The 21,189-nt window shown below is 37.9% G+C and overlaps 1 protein-coding gene across 14 annotated transcripts in view; it reads right to left on the bottom strand.

The window, feature by feature from the left end:
- The window catches only part of plekha6 (pleckstrin homology domain containing, family A member 6), a 56,556-nt gene that overhangs the window by 13,070 nt on the left and 22,297 nt on the right, over nt 1-21,189 (bottom strand). For 4 of the 14 annotated variants that reach the window (XM_077602511.1, XM_077602509.1, XM_077602512.1 and 1 more), the window contains 11 exons: nt 17,768-17,851; nt 17,243-17,357; nt 16,780-16,884; nt 15,772-15,844; nt 12,165-12,265; nt 5,366-5,547; nt 4,663-5,181; nt 3,164-3,644; nt 2,848-2,934; nt 1,848-1,901; nt 1,537-1,620 (listed from right to left, as the gene is read on the bottom strand). In XM_077602511.1, coding sequence (XP_077458637.1) covers nt 1,537-1,620; nt 1,848-1,901; nt 2,848-2,934; nt 3,164-3,644; nt 4,663-5,181; nt 5,366-5,547; nt 12,165-12,265; nt 15,772-15,844; nt 16,780-16,884; nt 17,243-17,357; nt 17,768-17,817 — 1,851 coding nt within the window. In that variant the 5' untranslated portion in view covers nt 17,818-17,851. Of the gene's footprint in view, nt 1-1,536; nt 1,621-1,847; nt 1,902-2,847; nt 2,935-3,163; nt 3,645-4,662; nt 5,182-5,365; nt 5,548-12,164; nt 12,266-15,771; nt 15,845-16,779; nt 16,885-17,242; nt 17,358-17,767; nt 17,852-20,389; nt 20,538-21,189 lie in introns of those variants that run through there. The other 10 variants (XM_077602513.1, XM_077602514.1, XM_077602508.1 and 7 more) reach the window with 10 other exon arrangements.

The following is a 21,189-nucleotide window of genomic DNA, read 5'->3' as shown; positions in this document are numbered from 1 at the left end:
TGATGCATTCATCTGTAACAGCCCTTTATCAATACTTTGAATAGATATATAATCTTCCAAGTGACTAACAAGTAAAACATCAACAATGAAAACAAACACTTAGAACATTCCAAGAATAAACTGTTGATAAGAAACAGCAGGATTTTAGCAGCAGAATCTAATGGTGCTTGGTGATTGATACACGCAGCATCAAATTCAGAATAAGGTATTCATATTGAAAATATGAATATTTAAAAGAAAATAAATTGAAAGAGTTTAAAAATTGACACTACAAACTTCACATGATGATTTTTGGCTAGCACTAGTCGACAAAACAAAGTTATCGGAAGTCAAATATCACAAAAGCAAAACCACACACAAACAAACATGAAGTGGACAATGCAAAATCAGATGATAAAATTAGTCAAGATGATGATGGTTAATATAAAAGTACAATATATAAATGCACATAGATATTTGTAAGAAAAGAGCCTGCATGAGCCAATATAAATGATTATATAACAAGTCAAATGTTACCACACATACTGTACATATAGGTAAATAAAGACTAATAAAATAGTATGAATTTGTAATGTCAAAAGTGACTTTTAGTATAAAATTGAGGAACATGAAAAAGTAGAATTGCAGTGATTTTATCTCAATCTTTTTTTTAAAGAGACGGATATAGAGACTAGGCGAGAGACAGAGACAGAGACAGAGAGAGAGACAGAGAGAGAAAGCAGACTCACATTAATTGCTAGTTAAAAACTGAAGCAGCATAGTGTTAGGTCGCCTTTCACATTCGAATGGAAGAATATTTTTTTTCACAGCCAGAGCAGTAACTGTTTTTTTATCCTTGTAGATTTTATATTATAATCCATCTTCACGCATAAACCTGCCATGAATACCATGTAAGGTAAGCTAAACTGATCTTCTAAGCCTTATTTTTGAACATGGATGCATTGGGCCAATAACGTGGGGAAACTTGGATAGATGGCTGATAATGTTTAGTTAAGTACAGTCAATCTTAAGTATAATGACCTAAATGTTTTTTGCTGAGTTTCTCATCGTAAAATTTCAATTTTAGTTTAGTAGTTTTGAGAAATTACAGTATCACATTAAAGTAATTTGTACTATTAGTATTAGAGCTAGAAAAGACTGCAAAATAAAATCTATTCTTTATCATTCACGTTTGCTATACAGTGATTTTCCTTCGACGTGATTTGTGGATTTCATCCATAGACTAATTTCATAGTGATGGAAAACAGAAAAAAATGGCCACAACTTTATCAAGAAATACGCATGCAGACAACAATACAAAGAAAAGAGAGGCAGGCTTAGATAAGAGTGGATTATCTGCAAGAATTGTAACGTAGTTTGAGCTGAATGAGAAATACAATTCATTTTGTTGATGTAACATTTTACTCTCATCTTCCAAAATATTTTGAAAGTCAAATGTAATATTTAAAGAGCCCATCTGCTTGAACTTGGTATCCGAAGTATAGTTTTGCTAGTTGAAGCCTGCCTCCCTGCTGCACCCTCTCTCTCCTCTCTTACTTGTATACAGAGCTTTGCTGCAGAGGAGGACCTCTCCACCCTTCGGGTAACCACAGTACCAATTAACCGGCTTTCCTCCAGTACCTGAAGATTTAGCTCAATTAATTACAGACACCTCCCAGGTACAACAACCTTGCTTGGAAGGCAGCTGAAACAGCGCTCGACTGTATAAAGGGATCATTTGCGTAATCTTCAGAAGACGCAACGGGAAATACGAGATGGTGCAATGATGTATTGACAATGTCTGCATTAACTGTGAAAGACACTGTGTATGACTTGATTGTGCAAAGGATGCAGATGTTTGTGCCTACCTGCTGGTCTAAATAATCCAAGTTGCGTTGGAGCTGGAGATCTAATATGTCGTCCTGAACCGAGCAGAAGCAACAGTGACAGATATGGTGAATACACATACACATGCAGCAATGACAGACATTTTTCAGATCAGGCAGAAGCAGAACAAACAAAACACCAAGTCAACTTCATTGGAAAGATGGTCACATTTGGTTGTTGTTGGAATTCGTTATTAGATGTGAAAGACAATAGCTACATTTATATGGACAGTAAATAGTAAACTGATCAAATAGTATTTGAATTTACAATATCATGCGGTCCTGTAAACATAATTTTATGCAAGGCGAAAATAAATGTGTAAAAGAGTCCAACATAAAAATAAAAAGTTTCCATTCAGTGCATTATAACTGAGAGTAAAATGTTAATTATGCCTCACATTTCAAGAATAATGGACATAATTAAACTTATGGATGGGTGTGTGAATGTATGATAGAAGGGCATGCAAGGACCTATTTTACTTATTTTTAAGTTGTCCCTGTCCATCTAATTACTTGAAGATTAAAACAAAAAAGTAATAAAAATAAATAAAAAAACGTATGTTGGCATGTTGGATTGTAATAACAACAAGTGACTACAACATGGACAAGATTTTAGAGGCGAAGGATGCCAAATGAAACATAAGCATGAGTTGCATATTCAAACAGCATTTTAGTGTATGGGTAAACAACCAGCCACTTTATCTGTTTGGTTTGGCTGAAAACCGAACTGACAAGCTGCTACAAACACCACCAAGAGGCACCTTGTATTCACAAGGGTAGAAAGGAGAGGAAACCGTCTCAGAAGTAAGTGTTGAGTAGATAGATGATTAGGAGAGAAATACTTAGAATATTGTTAGCAGCTGCATTGGCAACCTTCATTGTATTTCAAAGCAATGGGCCTATGACCACATAACTAGAATTTTAAAAAGAGCTGTTGTGTTATCTATACTGAAATGCATTGCAGCACATTGGCAACACATACCATTTTATTGTGGATGGAAGGGGATACGGGATAGTTGTGGTGGTAAAATCCTTGATTTATGGACCTCCTATCACCAGAGTGCTCATACTGAAGGAAGGGAAGACCACAATGAAGAAAGAGTAAGATGGAAGCAAGACTGACACCACAGACTGGAGAAATGTGACATGATCAAACTTTTACTTGTTCATTTGTCATTCATCACCGTTTAAGGTTGATTAGGACCTCCCACCTTGGGGAAATTAAATACCTAAAATCCCAAACTAAGGTACTGTAGATTAAAGTATACATTTAAAAGTTTACAATGATGTTTTCTCACCTTTGGCGAGCTGATTGATCTCCTCAGGTTATAGACAGATGGATCAGCATAGATCACGTCATCCCTCATCCGCCCCGAATATCGGTCAAAGCGTGCAGATGGCGATCGAGCCGGTGAGGCAAAATTGTGTGATACTGGTGAATCGGCCCCCGCGGAGAACAAAGATGGTGACCTGGGCACAGATCTGGAACGTGGCTGGATGGAAAGACGTCTCATAGACTTCTCAGCTCCACTGTAGTAGTGTGGTCCCCAAGAGTCCCTAGGGTTTGGGGGCCCATACAAGTGGTGAGGCCCATCCCTCATTGAGCGGCGCTTTTCCTCAACGGCCCAGCGATGGTCATATCCCCCCGCAGCAGAGACGGAACAAATGCTTTCAGGTCGAACTCCTGCTGGGTACAGCGGGTACTCCTCCAAATATTGAGGTCCACCAGAGTAGCCATAGTAATTTAACCCATGACTCGCTGGGTAATAATGAGATGGGCTGGAAGAACAAAACAAAAAACAAAGTCAGGAGTGATTTTATTTACAGTACAGATGCTCCCCTACTTACGAACATTCGAGTTGCGAACAACGGTACATACGAACATGTCTGCGTATATGGCATATGTGAAAAAATGTTCAAAAAGAGATGCTGTAAGTTCGTAAGTTAGATTTTGTATTGCGCGTCTTTTTCCGAGTAGTGCTTCTTTCCGCCGCTAATACCAACACTTGGCCCTGTGAGAGCTCACCCAGCATCCATCTTCCTGAAGAAATTCGAGACAAAACTAAATAAAGCCATCACACTCTTCGAGCAGCAATACCCAAATATTGAACGTTGCACAAAGGTTGCAAATCAATTGAATGATGCCATACAGTGCTACCTCATCATTTATGATGAAAAAAAGAAGAAAACTGTGCAATCGTCGTTAGATCGCTTCTTTCGGCCAGTTTCTAGTAAATCCTCCAAGGAAGATACTCATCAACCCTCATCTTCTTCTCCTCGACCCTCAACTTCTTCCTACATTGAAGTTACGGAGGAGGAAGTAACTTTTGAAGCCCATTACAGCGACGACGAAGACCCTCTCATGATATAAAATCCTCCTCTTCCGCCATCATCTCCTTAAGCATCGAGTACATCTTCCAAAAGTAAGTTAAACTTCATTTTAACTTATGAACGAATTCACCCTACAAACGATCGCTCGGAACGTAACTCGTTCGTTAGTAGGGGAGCGTCTGTATACTTGTTCATAAATAAGGTTGGATGCGCGACATTTAAAAAGGCACAATTTGTTGTCTTAACATACATATACATATATATATATATATATATATATATATATATATATATATATATATATATATACATATATATATATATATATATATATATATATATATATATATATATATATATATATATATACACATATATATATATATATATATATATATATATATATATATATATATATGTATATGTATATATGTATGTATATATATTTTTTGTAAGGTATGTATACCTATTGATGTCCTCCTGAGAAACCATGACCCGTCGCTGGTTAACCCAATGCTGTAGTTGTGCCATTGAGCTTTTCCTTTGGGCCACTTTCTCAGGGGCAGTTCTGGGGACAAAACCCCTCCTCAGCACTACATTCTGGTGCTGTTCCTTTGCTGTGTTGACACCTCTTTCTGGTTGTCTTTCAGGTGTACAAGTGCTGTGATTTTGGGATTCATTGGGTTTGCTGTCATAGTTTGGGGGTGGTTTGACACTGGAAGGGAAATGATTACTCCAACCGTTTGGATTGTGGTTTGTTTGAGCATGCCCAGGACCCCCACCTTCATCTTCAGTTTTTCCTATACCATCTCCTTGCCTCCCATTTTTGTGCCCTTGATCAGAGCAAGCGGTTGACAGTGGCGGTGTTTCCAAGTCGTCAACCCCGTTGTCATTTGCGTTAGGTGCTGTATGCTGTTTAAGCTCCATTTGTGTTTCCGTGTCTCTCATCACCACGGCGTGTTCAGCTGTGAGAGCTGTGTTGGGTCTGAAAAGACAAAATAAATGAATATTTAGATATGTATATCGATTTCAAAAACTAAATCAACACTCATCGTACATTTCACTTCTATACGTTGGCATATAGAAGACGTCTGTGCTATGCCTGGCTAATTATGATGCATGTAGGAAATATTCTATTTGTATAATCTGTGTAAGCGTAGGTGCAACACCTCTGTGATGAATTAACGTTGAACTCTGCTGCCTCGCTCATGGCTGCGATCCACTCCTTCTGTTCTTCATAGCTGTCCGTACTAAAGTAAAATGTTCTTGTTCCAGCATGTTCCGCCTGTACGCAAAGCACAGCAGGAGTATTCAAGTCGCCATTTTCGTCCTGTTCCTCTTCCAACCACACCTAGGGATGGAGACAGAATTAAAAGACATGAGGGAAAAAAATCTTACAGCATTTTTCTCATTGTCATTCAAGTCATTTGAGAAAAATGTATCCCCCCCCCACCCCCATGCACTGGAAATGTTTGCCCATTTGCAAAGACTCTTCTGGATTTCTGGAAGAAATATTTGCTCATATTGGAACAACGAAATAAAATCGTTCTGGACATTTTCAACCCAAGTAACATGCATTATAAAGGAAAAATGCATGCATAATGGCACACAGACACGTTAATGAGAGAAGCAATTACCACTTGTACCTGCTTATTTCTATACCCATACAGGAAACAGAGAGTGAAGGTCGCCAGACCTCACAGGTGGTGGGTAAATACAATATGGAAGGAAGAAGAGATAAGGAAGGGTCAAGGTAATGGGTTGGGATTATACAGGTCATGTTGAGTATTAAAGGATTAATTAATATATTTATTGGGGGAGGCCTTTTTCAAATAGAAACTTGACAATAGTTCAATTTTCACATTGAATGAAAAATTCTGGCTAAACAAAAGCACATTGTGTGAAGTCGACTCGAATTTCAAACGACTCACACTTGTCTTTTTTTACAACTACCACTAGATGACAGCAAAGGCAAAGCATAGAGAATCAATCAGAGATGTGGCCTCTTATGCCACATCAAAACCATTAACACATATCAATGTCTATAAACATAATGCAAATTTTGGAGCACAACCCAAAGATCATATCCTCCACCACAACAAAAGTGTAAAGATAATCAAGAACAGATACTGTGTCATTTTCTACTACTATCCTGTATATGAAAGGACGTTTAAATGCATCCATAACAAATTTGCCTTTTAAAGATCCATACAGAGGTCTTAACAGAAAAGATGTAATCTAGTGCTGGAGGACTAATTTTCTTCCATCTTGGAAGACAGAAATGTCCCGCCTACTGCAGTGACAGCTTTGTGATGCAATGGGCTCACTGACTGAACAGTACCAGCCCACTGTAACGTAGCAACAGAGGAGGGGCAGTGTGTACATGTAGGGGTGTGTGCATGTGTGTGTGTGTATATGTCCTTTGTTCCCCACCGTTGTCAGTTAACCTTCATTTCATACCCAAGGAGGGAAAAACGCTAGTAGTGAGAATTATAGTATTCGGTGTACATACACTACAGAGGTGGTGTGATGTCGGACGTTAAAGTAGGGCATCTTATCAGCGTGTATGTTTTAAGGTCAAACATTTAATTGATGGTGAGGTTGTTTCATATTTTAACAATCACTGTTGAAGTAAAGGAATAGTGATGTCCTACAAATTATGTGTGAAGAACATTCTATTTACGGGAACGTGCTATCAGTATAAAGGATACTAAATCCAAGCAGGTCATTTGTTGCCCCATAGCCTGACTATCATCTTACTTATAAAGCCATGAGAATGGAGTAATCAAATAAAAAGAAAATAATATAATAATGAGTATTGGATATCTGTTGATAAAACACACTTATCTCGATAATAAAGTAAACCTAAGTTTATACAAAATTATAATTTAGTTTGGGGTAAGTACCAGGTTTTTTTTACATACGATTGAGTGCCAAATTGCACAATCCTGATGTGTCATGGCAAGGTAAAGAAGAAAAAACAAAAAAACGCAACTGGAGAGCTTCAGAACCGAGTCAAACATTTTACATAAATCCAATATATGTCAATAATGCTGTGACAAAAGTATTTCACCTTTTCATTATTTGACCTTTTTTTCTGCATATAGAAGATTTTGGCTCACTGTTGCAAAACAGAGACTCAAGACTATAATAAAACAACGCCCACACAGAGCGACGTAGAACGTGTCCATTGTGTTTTATAAAATAACAGTAAAAGTACTTACAAAGTTCCTGAAAAAAGAGCAAGTAACAAAAAAAAAAAAAAGAGAAAAAAGACGTGACAGGCTGACAATTGTTATCAAACTAGAAGCTGCCAGGGTGAGGCATACCTGCACTGCCCATACAAACCACACTGACACACCCGCAGGATTAACATTGTGGTGAAGCAATAATTTGACTTAGAATTGTACATACCTACAGTAATGCAAGAAATTTGAAAAAAAATATTTACCAGAATGTCTAATTCTACTCTTAATGAGTAGTTATGACACTCGAGAAACTCTCTTGCTTTTACACAGTCACCGAGTTGTTGTTGTTTTGCTTCATAATTATCCTCCTATCGTACTGAAATCCTTTTAGACAAGCTGCTTGCATGTTTTCTCCTCTGGCTATGGACACACCCCGTCTAAGGAGCTCAGTTGCAAAAGTGCAGGTAAAACAGGTTTTGAGAACTTCACAATTGAATGGACGGAATAAAGCCACTCAAAAGCCAATGTCACCCATCTTTATTGATCCTGTTGGTCATGGTTTAATACAGGGGTGTCAGACTCGGGTTGGTTCACGGGCCACGTTAACGTCAACACGATTTCATGTGGGCCGGACCATTTAAGATAAACTTAGATAGACTTTTTATAAATGGATTAAAAGAACTGGATTAAAAGCCCTGAATATTCAGTTTTTTATAGATTAATACAATGTTTATTTTAGCTTTTTTAAATATATTTTTAGATTTTACAAAATGATTTTTGAACTAAAAACACAGAAAAAATTGATTAAAAAATTACAATTATTGATTTAAAAGGGGGAAAATCGGGAAATTTAATATTCATCTCTACTCTTCATTTTAATTTGAGCCTAAAACAGAAAGTCAGCCCTCATGATTTACTTTCCCGGGCCACACAAAATGATGCGGCGGGCCAGATTTGGCCCCCGGGCCGCCACTTTGACACACATCTGGTTTAATACTTCACATGAACCCAGATTTCATCCAAATTGAATTTATGTATGGTAGATTGTAGTCACACTTCTTGATTAAAAATGGTTTGCTCCCCTGTTTAATAAATTGACTTTGTTTTCAGAATATTTAAAATCAACTGGATAAATTGTAGTGGTTCGTGTCCAAAATGCACATCCTGTAAGCTTTGTTCCACTATCTTTTAATTTCTGTAGGCCTATGGATGTACCACTTTAACATTTTGTGTGAAGTAATAAAATAAAATAAAATAATATTACATTTATGACATCTACATCATTTTTTAGTGTATTATGTAATGTTGACTCAGTAATCTGTCTTTCCAGCATGTAAGAGAAAAGGTTTAACTGACCTATTTAACAATAACTGGTCATCTAAGGTCACCAGAGCCACTAATTTCGAAAAAAAATATAACTTTCTTTTAGTGGGAAAAACTAGGATTTACTAGGAAGTATACTATCCTCCTCAGTTTGCATGCGTCATCTGTGTGTCATTTTACATATTGTAGATAAACAGAAGTATCTGGATCCGTCAACATTGGAGGTTAAATATGATCTTTCTTTATGATAGCCAGAGGGACATTGTAAACTTTAGACAGGAACCTTTGTTATAATTTAATGTGTACATAAGGCCACACAGTAGAGAAATGGCCGTAAGCCCAAAGACTGGATAGAATAACAGTTTTATAAAATTCAGCACAAAGTAAAATTCAAAAAGTCGTGCTCTAGCATAAAATGAGTCTTCAAAGAGTAAATATTAAATTACCTCAACAATCATTATAAATTGATATCCAGCACGACTGAATTGTAACCAGCATATTCAATTTACCAGACTATCTTTTCAGAGGATAGATACACTGGTAATCTTTCAGCAACAAATCCATTTTGATCACGCTCCAAAAAACATGCAGAACCTTGATTTTGATTGGATCAAAACAAAGAAAGATCAATTGCGTATTACTAATTATCCACTTCCTCTTTTACCCACCGACCCTCTGCCTAATATTCTGAATGACTGGTGGAAAACACCCTGAATTGATCACCAGTCAAACACAGAACAGACACAGACAGGCAACCAGTTTATCCCTGTGCAGAGTACCGTATTTTCACGATTATAAGGCGCACCGCATTATAAGGCGCACCCCCAATGAATGACATTGTATTTTTTTTCCATATATAAAGCACACTGGATTATAAGGCGCCCTGTCTATTTTGGAGAAAATTTAAGACTTTTAAGTGTGCCTTATAGTCGTGAAAATACGGTATTCTATTAACCCAACATACATTTTTGATTATGGGAGTAAGCAAGATTACATGGAGAGTGTTAAAACTCTAACTCCATATATTCATTGATACATTCATTTTCCATACTGCTTGTCCTCAAAATGGTTACGGGGGGTGCTGGAGCTTATCCCAGCCAATCAAGGGCAGAAGACCAGGTTGCCCCTGATTTGGTTGCCAAGCCAATTGCATGGCACAATGAAACAGACAACCAATCACACTCAAAATCACACTGCCGCCGAGCGGGAATTGAATCCAAAATGCCTGCACCAAAGGCAGGCAGAAAAACCACTGCTCCAACGGATGGCCCTCTAACTCCATATACAACAGGAAAATCAAAAATAGAACATTATCCTGGGAGGCATCGGTATTAACCATGCTTCCACTGTGTTGCACATTTCAAATTAGGTTGTGTCATTGTTGATGCATAAATCAATGGTCTTTCCGATGCTGTGGGGTGAGTAAGTACTATGTTAATTTGCATTTTTTAGTTTTCAGTAGTAAACATAAGTGTTTACTTCAAAAAGGGTGGCTCAAAAGGTAAAAATATTGTCAGTTACAATATTTGAGTCTCAGTTTAAAATTGTTCAAATTAGGTTTATGTTGCAGAATTGGCTTCACTGATGAGCACCCAAAGGAATCGGCTTTCCCGCTTCTTGAATCAGCATAATTTATAATACATTGAAAAGAAATTCTAAGGACTAAAACGGGGGTGTAGACCATATACAGGGCAGTAGACCCTCACTTTGAGAACAAAAAACACATAGAGACCTGTTCTATGTTATTCATACATTAAAAAGTAACTAAAAGTGATTTTGATTCAAATAAATAACCAAAAATATTGAGGTCTGCTTTTTTTTCTCCCTGTGCTTACGTGCATTTTTGCAGGGTACCTTAGCTTCCTTCCATATTTCCACAGCATGCCGCGATTAATTTAAAAAGTTGGATTTCTTCAAAAGCCCCAAGTAAGACTCATTTGAAAATGTGAACAGAAATTGTTGTTTATCTACACGAGCACTGCTATTGGTTGACAACCAGTGAAGGATGAACCACACCTCTTGGTCAAAGTCAACTGAAATGTCAGGCAGTGAGCTGATTAATTTGTATTTTTACTGCTTGCCAAGCGGTGACAAACCACAATAGAATTTTGCACTTCCAATTCTTTTTATTCAATATTAATAGAGTAGATGTTGTGCGGATATATTCAGGGTTTTAACAAATAATATAGGTTTTTTTTTTAAAATGTGTGTGGTGTTAGCGTTTTACCAATGTGTGCTATTCATAGAAGGTATTGAGTCTTACGTTCTGTAAATCGTGATGCTTCTCTCAGTTTGTATTTGATTAAAATTAGACTGCTTTCTGTGATAAAGATGGAAAGATACAACATCAAATACAATATATTATTCTTGGACCTTCTTTTTTTAGTTGTCGCATCATCACATTTATTTTAGTATATGGTACATTGATATTTTACTTGAGGCTTACACAATCAGTGGCTGATGTTGTAGTGACACATTTGTCTGATTTTGGATCCAAATAGTGTAAAACATTGGTGGATGGACTGTATTATGATAAAATACCATGTATTTTGAAAATTAAACAAATTCCTGTTAATATTAACTGCATTACATTGAAACTAGATAGTAAACAGTACCAAATGTTCAATGAGCAATATTGATTAAATGAGCCTCATGACAAGCGGTCAAAGCTAAGTGTATTTGCCTTGGCAGGCCAAACTATGAGTGTATAAGGAAGTGTGTGTTTGTGTGTGTGTGTGTATGTGTGTGTATGAGTACACAAAAGCGACATGTTCTGGACTTTGTTCTCATCCTGCATATGCAATAAAAAAGTCAACAAAAAGTCCTGAAAGATGACAGAAACACATAGCATTTAAAAAAATGTCTGGACAAAAAACATTCCAATAAATGTAGACAAAGATGTCAACAATGATGAAAAAGATATGTCAATTGATGTATTTCATCTAGGTACAAAAAAAGGGAACCAAGTTTCACACATCCATTTACAGGTAAAGCTCTACTCAGCAATTCTCACTTTAAACCCAGCAATAGCAGATTCCATAAAAATATGGAATATGACTGCCACTGACTGCTTTTTAATATCTACGTATGTGTTAACATCGTATTTTCACTGTACCAAGAATGTCACAATTTGAACTGCAATACCTTTAAGGAAAAATGGTGGCTTAAATTATTTTTCAGGGAAATAATTGGGATGATGCACACTTAACTGGAATTCAGTCATTTGTTCAGGAGAAAAATACATTCATGATACGTGCACAGTCATGCTATGAGCTTAGTTGCGCTCATATAATGAGGGTGCACTGTGATGTTGACCCCCTTGCATTCCCCAATTCAAAATAAACAATTCACGCACTTCACTGTGGTCTGTTATTCAGTGGTGCAGAAAATGATGCTGTCCAGTTGTACCAGTTTGCTCTCCGAGCCCAATCACAATCTTTGCTTATAAGTTACTGACCTTAAAGGCAAACTTGCGGGTGATGTTATCCAAAGGCTGTACTCCACCAATCTGGAAACTGAGCAGAGGCAAACTCCCTAACACGGTGTCCTCCTTTTCATCTGTGTAAAAGAAAGTGATGGTGATTTTTTTTCTAAATTAGCGCCAAAAGAACGAGGTCAGTGATGCACTGAAGGACTGCAGCAAAACCCTGAGCTTTTTTTGAAATGTTAGGAAAAGACAGTGCTGTCGGATTGAATCCAGTCCTGCATCACACACTTTTTTTACCCACGGTGACAGCTTCCTAGAATAGATATCCATTATGGTCCTTTCAAACATGGTTTGTGTGACAAACGCTTCTAACGTCTCCCACTCATCAAAATCCAGTGGTCTTAAATAGGACCACTGGAAAAGAAAACCACTCATCTTGAATGAATAATGAATGTCGGCATGATATTTTTAAAAGAGATACAAAAGGGGATGAATTTTTTGTTGTTTTTTCCTACCTTTAAGCCTAAGAACGTATAGATCCGCATGGCCAATCGTCCTGCTGCTGACTGATGTGTGTTTAGTTGAGTATTGAGAAAGAGCGAGAAAGAGAGAGAGCGAGAGAGACCGAGAGAGCGAGAGAGAGAGAGAGAGAGAGAGAGCGAGAGAGCGAAAGAGAGCGAAAGAGAGAAAGAGAGAGATAGAGAGAGAGAGAGATCTAAAAAAGGGGGAAGGGTTTGTGAAATCACACAATACACTGATCCCTCCTCTACATGTGCACGCATGTGCAAATGTGTGTGTATAGGTGTGTGCATGTGTTGCAACTGGTAATTGCACACACAAACACACACTGAAGATAGTGATCAGCCTGTGTGAGTCAGTGCAGTAGGAATTTGGGCATCAGTCAGCTGTACCTGCTGCTCGTCCACAGCAATTCCACGTCATGTAGGCTACAAACGCGTTTTTACAGGATATTGGGACAGCAGACACACCCTTTCCTCAGTATTCCTTGTGTTTATTAATGAAGGTTGATTATTTACCACCATTATACAGTAGTATGGAATATAGTACATACAAAATATTTTAAGATATTAATAATCTATTAACGCTGTATGAAATCAAAGGTTCAATCCTAGGCTCCAGTCTACTTTTTTTGGAGTTTGCATGTTTTCTCCTTCCCTATGTAGCCTTTCTCTAGGTTTTATGGGTTCGCCGCATCTCACAAAACATGCATGGTAAGTTGACTAAACACTGGTTTTGAGTATGAAAGGTTTTTTTTTTTGTTGCCAGTGTGCCCTATGATTAGCTGACAACAAGAATAAGTAAGAGACAACATGAAAACATGACCCTAAGAAACACCTTTCGCACGTGGAAAAACAAACATTCAAACAGATGTGGAATCTGATCCAACTAATCAGCCGGGCGCATGCAGGACTGTGCTGGGCAAACGTCCTATGCGATTGATTTTGCATCATTATAAAGAGTTATAAGTATTTACAATCATTTAGCAGGCCTATTATGATTTCTCAAACCTAAGACAAATGCAATGGCCTGATTTTAAATATTTTGTTATACCTGAAAAGCAAGTACAATCCAGCACACAAAGTGTGAAGTAATGGAAAGGGCATTTTTTCTCTATATAGGGGAGGAACTTTTACTGCAATCACAGTCTATTTGTCAATACATGATGCAGGGATGATTTTGACAAACAACCATGCATGCAACTTAAAGCGTGCAAGTTGTGATTTTGGTAAATCCTCTACTAAGAATCTTGGTGCCTGTCAGGGTTTAAAAAAAGTGCTGTTACAATGAAATAATTTGTTTTAAATTGTGTACTTATCTCAGTGACTAATTTGTTGACAGCAACCATAGGTGTAACTTAAAAGGAACAAAACATTGCTGTGCCAACCACAGCACAGTGCTTTAAAAAAATGGGTAGAGGCAACTTGATAAATCACAGGACAGAGCACAAAGTGCTTTTCTTATGCCCATTCTTTGAGGTTTAGTCTTTGCTGGCATAGCTATCACATTGCTACACCGCACTGGCCACATTATTGCCTCTTTTTTTTCCCTCTCACCAGGACCTCTTTTCAAAAATACAGCTGGGCCACACAGAGGAGAGGCAGGGAACAAAAAGACGTGGTCAGAATGAAGAGCAAATCCCCAAGCACAAGAGTTAAGTTAAAAAGTAATCCGAAAAAGAAAACAGATTTGCTACAAGGTGATGAATAGAAATCGGAGTTGTTGTTCAAAAACACAAACAAACAATCTTACGACCCAAAAGTAAAACAAATGACCACATTGAATAAACCATTAAAAGTGATGGATTCTACAGAATAACATGTTTTAAAATTTCATTAATGCATTCAAACAACTGACTTTGACGGCCCCTGTTAGACTTGTGATTGATATACAGTGGTACCTCGTCATACGACCGTTCGTCATACGGAATGCTTGTCTTACGGGGGAAATTTCGATCGAATAATTCGCCCGTGATGCGGTCAAAGTTTCGTGATGCGACCAAGCCAGGTTGCCATGGCATTTTTTTTGGCATATCTTTCGTGTATAACAATATTTACGAGCACCGGATGAGCTATTCAGACCAGGAAACGCACAACGCGCATGCGCGGTGAAAAGAGGGCTTTCTGGGTAATGAAGTATACTCGTGCTCGCAAAAGTATCCCCGGTAGCAACTCTATCATAGGCGCCGTTCGATGGGACGCGAACACAGATGCTACAAGCTAAAAGGAGCCGCTAGCCAGCGCCCCTGTAGCTCCCATGAGAAATCCGACTCGGATCGCTGCCGCCTGTGCGACGAGGAAACAGAGTCGTCTGAACACTTATGGCTCCGCTGTCCGGCCTTAATGACCGAACGCTACCATCGCGGCTTGGGCAACTCCCTGGATGAACTTATCCGTGTTCCAGTGGCAGCCCTAGCGCTGCTGAGGGTAATCCTCAGGCGCCTGAGGTGAAAAAGAAGAAGAAGAAGAAGAAGAAGATGAGCAGCGGGGCGATCGCTGATAAGACTGCTTGCTGCTCGTTGGCAAGTGGTCGTGCGTTCTCCGATTGTGAGGACATTTGTGTGCATCATTTTCGGAATATTTTGAAGGGAATAGTACGACAGCAAACAGCCCATCGATAGCGAACGTGAGGGTGGAGTGTTTGTTCTGTTTACGAGTGCGTTGTGTGGAGGGAAAAAAAAAAAGAAGCCCCTCTCCCCTCGGCGAAATCCGGCCAATTTTAGTTAGATTAAACACTTTATTTCTATTAAACCACTCGTTATTTATTACTTTGTCAATATATGGCGAATTATAAGAAATAAAACATTTTTTTTCAATCCAATATCCTGTTTCTGGTGTTTTTTTCAGAGAGTTGGAACGAATTAAATTGTTTCCCATTCATTTCAATGGGAAACTTTACCTCGAGTTACGAGTAACTTGTCATACGAGCTCAGTCCCGGAACGGATTAAGCTCGTATCTCGAGGTACCACTGTACTTTGTATTATTCACTGCTGTATGGTTTTTGTGGTCACAAGTGAAGAAAAACAGGGGTTATGCTTCCTGCTGGCTACTAATTTGTCACGGATCAGCTAAATACAATTGGGGACACATTTCAAAGTTGAAAATGAGAGGCACGCACCTTTGTAGTAAAACAGACATCTGTCAGAGAGGACAAACCATCGCTTGTTCCACTGTTTCACACCACTGCTTGCCTGGTGGGGACACACATCCCTGATACTGATTATGGGCATATCATATAAAAATCTGCTCTTTACATTGCGGGACTGCAGTGCAAATACATAGTATATATATATTGAACATTTTCAAAATATATTATGGCTAACTGGGAACCTTCAGGCAACAATATTTCTGCATTTAATAATCAAATTAATCAGTCCTGAGTCAATCCTCAGGTCTACTATATACAGTGATACCTCGTGATACAATATGCTCGTGTTACGACGAAAATTTTGATCGAATAATTCGCTCGCAATACAATTAAAATTTCGAGATGCGACAAAGCAAGGTGGCCATGACATTAGAGGCTGTTTATCATTGTAGCGCACTGTCTTTTTGCCGCATATCTTTTGTGTATAACTACTATATCTACGAGGACTGAACGATTTATTCAGACTAGTTTCGACCAGGAAATGCACAACGCGCAAGCGCAGGCAAAAAGAGGGATTTCTGGGTAATGAAGCATACTCGTGCACACAACACCAATAGCCAATGGCACCCTTTCTCAGAATAAAACTTCATTACCCACAATCAATACGTGGGAAGCTCAGCTATTGCATTTCCTGTTATTCTTTCTAAGGAAAGAAGGTCCCGCGATCGTTCTTTAAAGACTATTTCTCGTTGGCAAGTGGTCGTGCGTTATCCTATTGTGAGGACATTTGTGTGCATCATTTTCGGAATATTTTGAAGGCAATACAACAGCAAACAGTCGAAAAGCTCGACATGCGATCTCAGTCTCGGAACGGATTACGATCGTATGTCGAGGTACCAAAGTAGTACATGTGTAGGATATGCCCGGTTAATTCTATTCCGATCCATCCATGAAAAAAAAAGAATATTTGTCTTCATGAAGAAGAACAAAAAGTTAAGCAAGCTTTTAGACCTTCCTCCAGGAGGTCTAAAAATGTACCTGCTTATACAGCCATCCTGCTTTGGTGACTTCTGCTTTAGGATTCCTGCGCATGGAGTTGGAGCGTTTGCCAAATGTAGCTGCTTTCCTTGGTGTTCGGGATGTCTGCCAGACAGGAAAAGAGAAAAGACAAAATGCTAAGATTGCCATACTTAGGGCTAAGAAAGCACCAAAGAATACTCTTTGAGGATAGAAGAAGTTGAGATTCGAAGCACAAATTTCAGCAGAGTTATTCAGGTGGGTACACCACGGGGTCACTGTGCTTTCAATTTACAAAAAACTGCATTGTAAAAATTAAGAGTAAAAAATATAACAGCAAAAAAGCACTTTTGCACTTTTCTTACTGATTTTTATTTACTGTAACATCACTGTACATCCATGTAACATGTACATGATTTGGCTCCAAAAATGGGGTTGCATTATACAAAGCCAAAATACATTTACATCATATAGTCATGCTTACCCTTGCACAAGGTTGAACTTCTTGAGACAGGTCTGACACCATGCTTGTACTTTTAGTGTGATTGCTTTTCTCAGTAGCAGTGTTCACCTTCCCTTTCATCATCAAATCACAGCTCCTAAAAAAACACACAAAAAGACGTCAAGATGTAATAAATTACTTTTGCGGTTTGGGTGGTTTTCAACAAAGGCAGCTGAAACAAGTCACATTTTTTTTTACATTCCCAATGAAGTATGTGTGTACTCCAATACTTTATTGGAAATGCAGAGTGCAATCCACTGCTGACCTGTTATAGCCTCAGATACCTAATGAAAAGCTTATTACTGTTATCTAATCTTTCAGCACCCTAAAGTAAAACATTTGTAAATCACAATGGAAATGTCCTGGAACACAGCTTGCAAGGGTGATTCATTGTCCTATTATTGCTGGTCTTGAATTCCAATATCTTTAAGAAGGTTTTGTGTGTGAAGCGTGAGACAGAATTATTATGACGAGAAATTAAACTGCGTATAGCGAGTGTTGACTCACTGCAGATTGATGTGTATTGGTGCAGTTTCTTGCAGCTGGATTGTGTTCATTCCTGGTCCAGCTGGTCCACTGGTGTCATGTTGACTGCAAACAGAGAGATGAATGATTTAGAGATTAAAATAACAATAAGATAAGATGTAATTTTTGACATTCAAATTTCTTTCATTTATAATAATTACTTGGGTAATTTTGGTATGGGCTCTCTTTGTTGCTTCTTTAATGATGGTGTTGATTTAGGTCAATCAAATACTTATTTTTATTACATACACGGAAGATGCAGCATATTTCCGTGAAAAAAACAAATGACATATGTGTACTACACATTTTATACATAGAGATATTTCCCACTTTTTGTGTTGCATGCATAGACATTTTAGACAAATAAAATAAATTCAAATAAAACTAAATGAAATGAAGAAGAAGAGATCTCCTGCTGAACTCAAAATCAATACAGTAAAGTGTGTTTATAATGTTAAAAGCCTTAGTTGGATGTGAAATGACTGGGAAACTTTCACCCATAAATGCCAGTGTGATTTCATGGGACTATTATATCCAGTCGAGTGAGAGACTGACTTACATCTTAAGGACAATAAAAAAGGAGACGTCACAAACCCTACCTCTTAATCTCACTCCACTGACAAAATATAAAAGCTTATTATTACATTTAATCCAAGACATTTTTGGGTGTATTCCTATTTCATCACCATTGAGATTCATGTGTTACTACACCTGAAACATTCTTTCTATCCATGTGTTGGTTTAGGCAACGATAAAGTACGCTGGCTCACAGCTGATCATAGCTTCTTTACATTTTATGACATGACTCAACTCAGTTGAATCACTTTATGAGAGCACAGCAGACCCACACATTGATAATTGCATACAGTTTGTGAATATTGTCATCAAAGGTTGCCACACAAAGAAAATGTCAAAGTCAAGGATGTCATCCTTCCTGAATAACAGAAATAATATTTTCAAGTACAAGTGAATAATTCTGTGTGTTGTGTGCATGCATGCATGTGTGTGCATGCTGGTTAACCTACAAACCTATTTACAGGCAGCTGCTGATTAAGTCGAGGGGAGGATCAACACGCACAAGTCTCTCTCTTTTCACGAAGTACAAAAAGCTATTAACAACTGCCAGATGTTATGCCAAACAAGCCAACTCCACTCCTGAAAATGATAAAATCCTGCCACATGTTTCAGAATCGAATTATGATGGGGCATCTTTTTGGCCTGGGTGTTTGATTCTTGGTTTTATCCTTTCTAGCGTGAGTTTTTTGTGTCCGCATTCAAAAATACATGCTCTATGTTAATTAAAGACTGTGAGTAGTTGTGATTCATTAGCATGACTAATCAGGAGTGTAGCTTGCCACTTGCCCAAGTTCAGTTGGGGTAAGATTGAGCTAACCTGGTTATTACTGTAATGACACACTTATAGTAAATATAGCAGACAGGTGGTCAGCAGAAATGACAAAGTCCAACATATCCCTCAACATGCCAACATTAAACCATTCATCTCCTGCTGCGAATTTTACTTGCCCAGAAAGTTTGAACACTCCTTGTAGTTGATTAATCAGAGAAAACACCTTTTCTCCTTGTCAACAGTATGATGACTCCTAATCCCAGAGAAAATATGATGTTTGTATATGTATACATATTTTGTAAATATATATATATATATATATATATATATATATATATATATATATTTATATTTATATTTATATTTATATTTATATTTATATTTATATTTATATTTATATATATATATATATATATATATATATATATATATATATATATTTATATTTATATATATATATTTATATTTATATATATATATATATATATATATCAGCAACAGCCTTATTTATTTCTTTATATCTTTATTCATGTATTTATTTATTAACTTACTTATTACCTGTCTATTTATGTCTAAAATGCCTTTCCTGTATCTGCTTTCTCACCCTCTTGCTACTGTGACAATGAAATTTCCCGAAAACGGGATGAATAAAGTTATTCAATCCAATCCAATCCAAACACATAAGTATTTATTTTCTGGTCAATGACAGCCAGTGAGTTAAAGCATATGAGAAAAAAAATTACTTCATGCTTTGTGCCGACTTCACTTTTGTTGTCAGCAAAATGCTGCTTTACTGTTTCAGCATGGGATACATTCCTTCATATAAAACCATGCCAGCGTAAATAGACTTAATTTACTTTCACAAGTGTCTTTAATTTGTAGATCACATTATATAAAAATGATGCAGAAACCCCGCAGATAAACAGCACACTGTATACTATATGCGCTCTCTGACAGGACCCTAGAAAACGCCACGAGCAAATCACAAGAGGAGGAGACTGAGCAAAAGCCAGTCACCATACAGCCACATGATTCCCAAATTCATTTACAGAGATGCTGTTTTCTACACCCCACTACACAAAGCATGGGACCCTTACGTAACCACAGTTAGCTTATCATTCTGCGATGTTTTTGATGGCTACTGCATTGCAGGCATCTCTGACCTAAGACCGTCTGTCCATCCTCTCCTTAACCTCCTCTTTTCTCATCTTGCCCCAGCCCACAATGTTACCTCCTCCATTCTGTCACCACCTTACCTTGCTCTCCTGTCCACACGGAACTTCAGCATCCTCCCTTGGTTCACTCATGTACAAAAAGTATGAGGGACAGCACAAACAGATGGACAGAAGGATGACAGATGTAGAGCGGAATAGAAAGGGGTAAAGCTGCGAAAAGATGGCTAAGGGGAGGGAGTCATATTGCTGCCACCCTCTTTCTCCTTCAGACCGCATGCCTCTCCCTCTCTTTTTGCTGCTGGTTTCCTCACCTGTCTCACCCTCCCCCTTTTCTCTATTTAGCCCCCTCCTCTTCGGTCAGACGAACACACATAGGGACACACACTCCCTGCTTTCTGCCAAAGAAATGCTACACTCAGCGTATTCACTTATCCCATAGCTGATACTGTACATGTACACATATAGAATGTCTTTTACACACCCCTATGCATACTTTACACACTGATACACATGCTCCTGGTATAGCGGCAGTTTTTTGTGTTATGGGTAAATGGGAAGAAATCTGGAAATTTGCTCAATTCATCCCCTCAAATATGTACCCCATTAATTTACCCCCATTTAACAGATACATCAATTAAGACATGTTGAATTTCTTGCCATACAGTAAAATTATGTAGGGTTTTTTTTATCAGTAAAGATGATTTTGTTGCTTCTTAACAGGTTGACAGGGATAGTACTGTACCAACTACATAATCTTATTGAACAGACAAAGCCTGCTTAGAAGAGAGGCAAAATGTCTTCAAAGACAACCAGAACAGTCCACTTATCCCAAGAATGAAATGTCCTGGGTGAATGAGAATATTCACAGCCAAGAGACTTTA

This window comes from Stigmatopora argus, chromosome 6 (genome assembly GCF_051989625.1).
Source record: "Stigmatopora argus isolate UIUO_Sarg chromosome 6, RoL_Sarg_1.0, whole genome shotgun sequence".
Classification (NCBI taxonomy): domain Eukaryota; kingdom Metazoa; phylum Chordata; class Actinopteri; order Syngnathiformes; family Syngnathidae; genus Stigmatopora; species Stigmatopora argus.
Note: the sequence above shows the minus strand (reverse complement) of the source record. Positions and strands in the feature narration are given on the sequence as shown.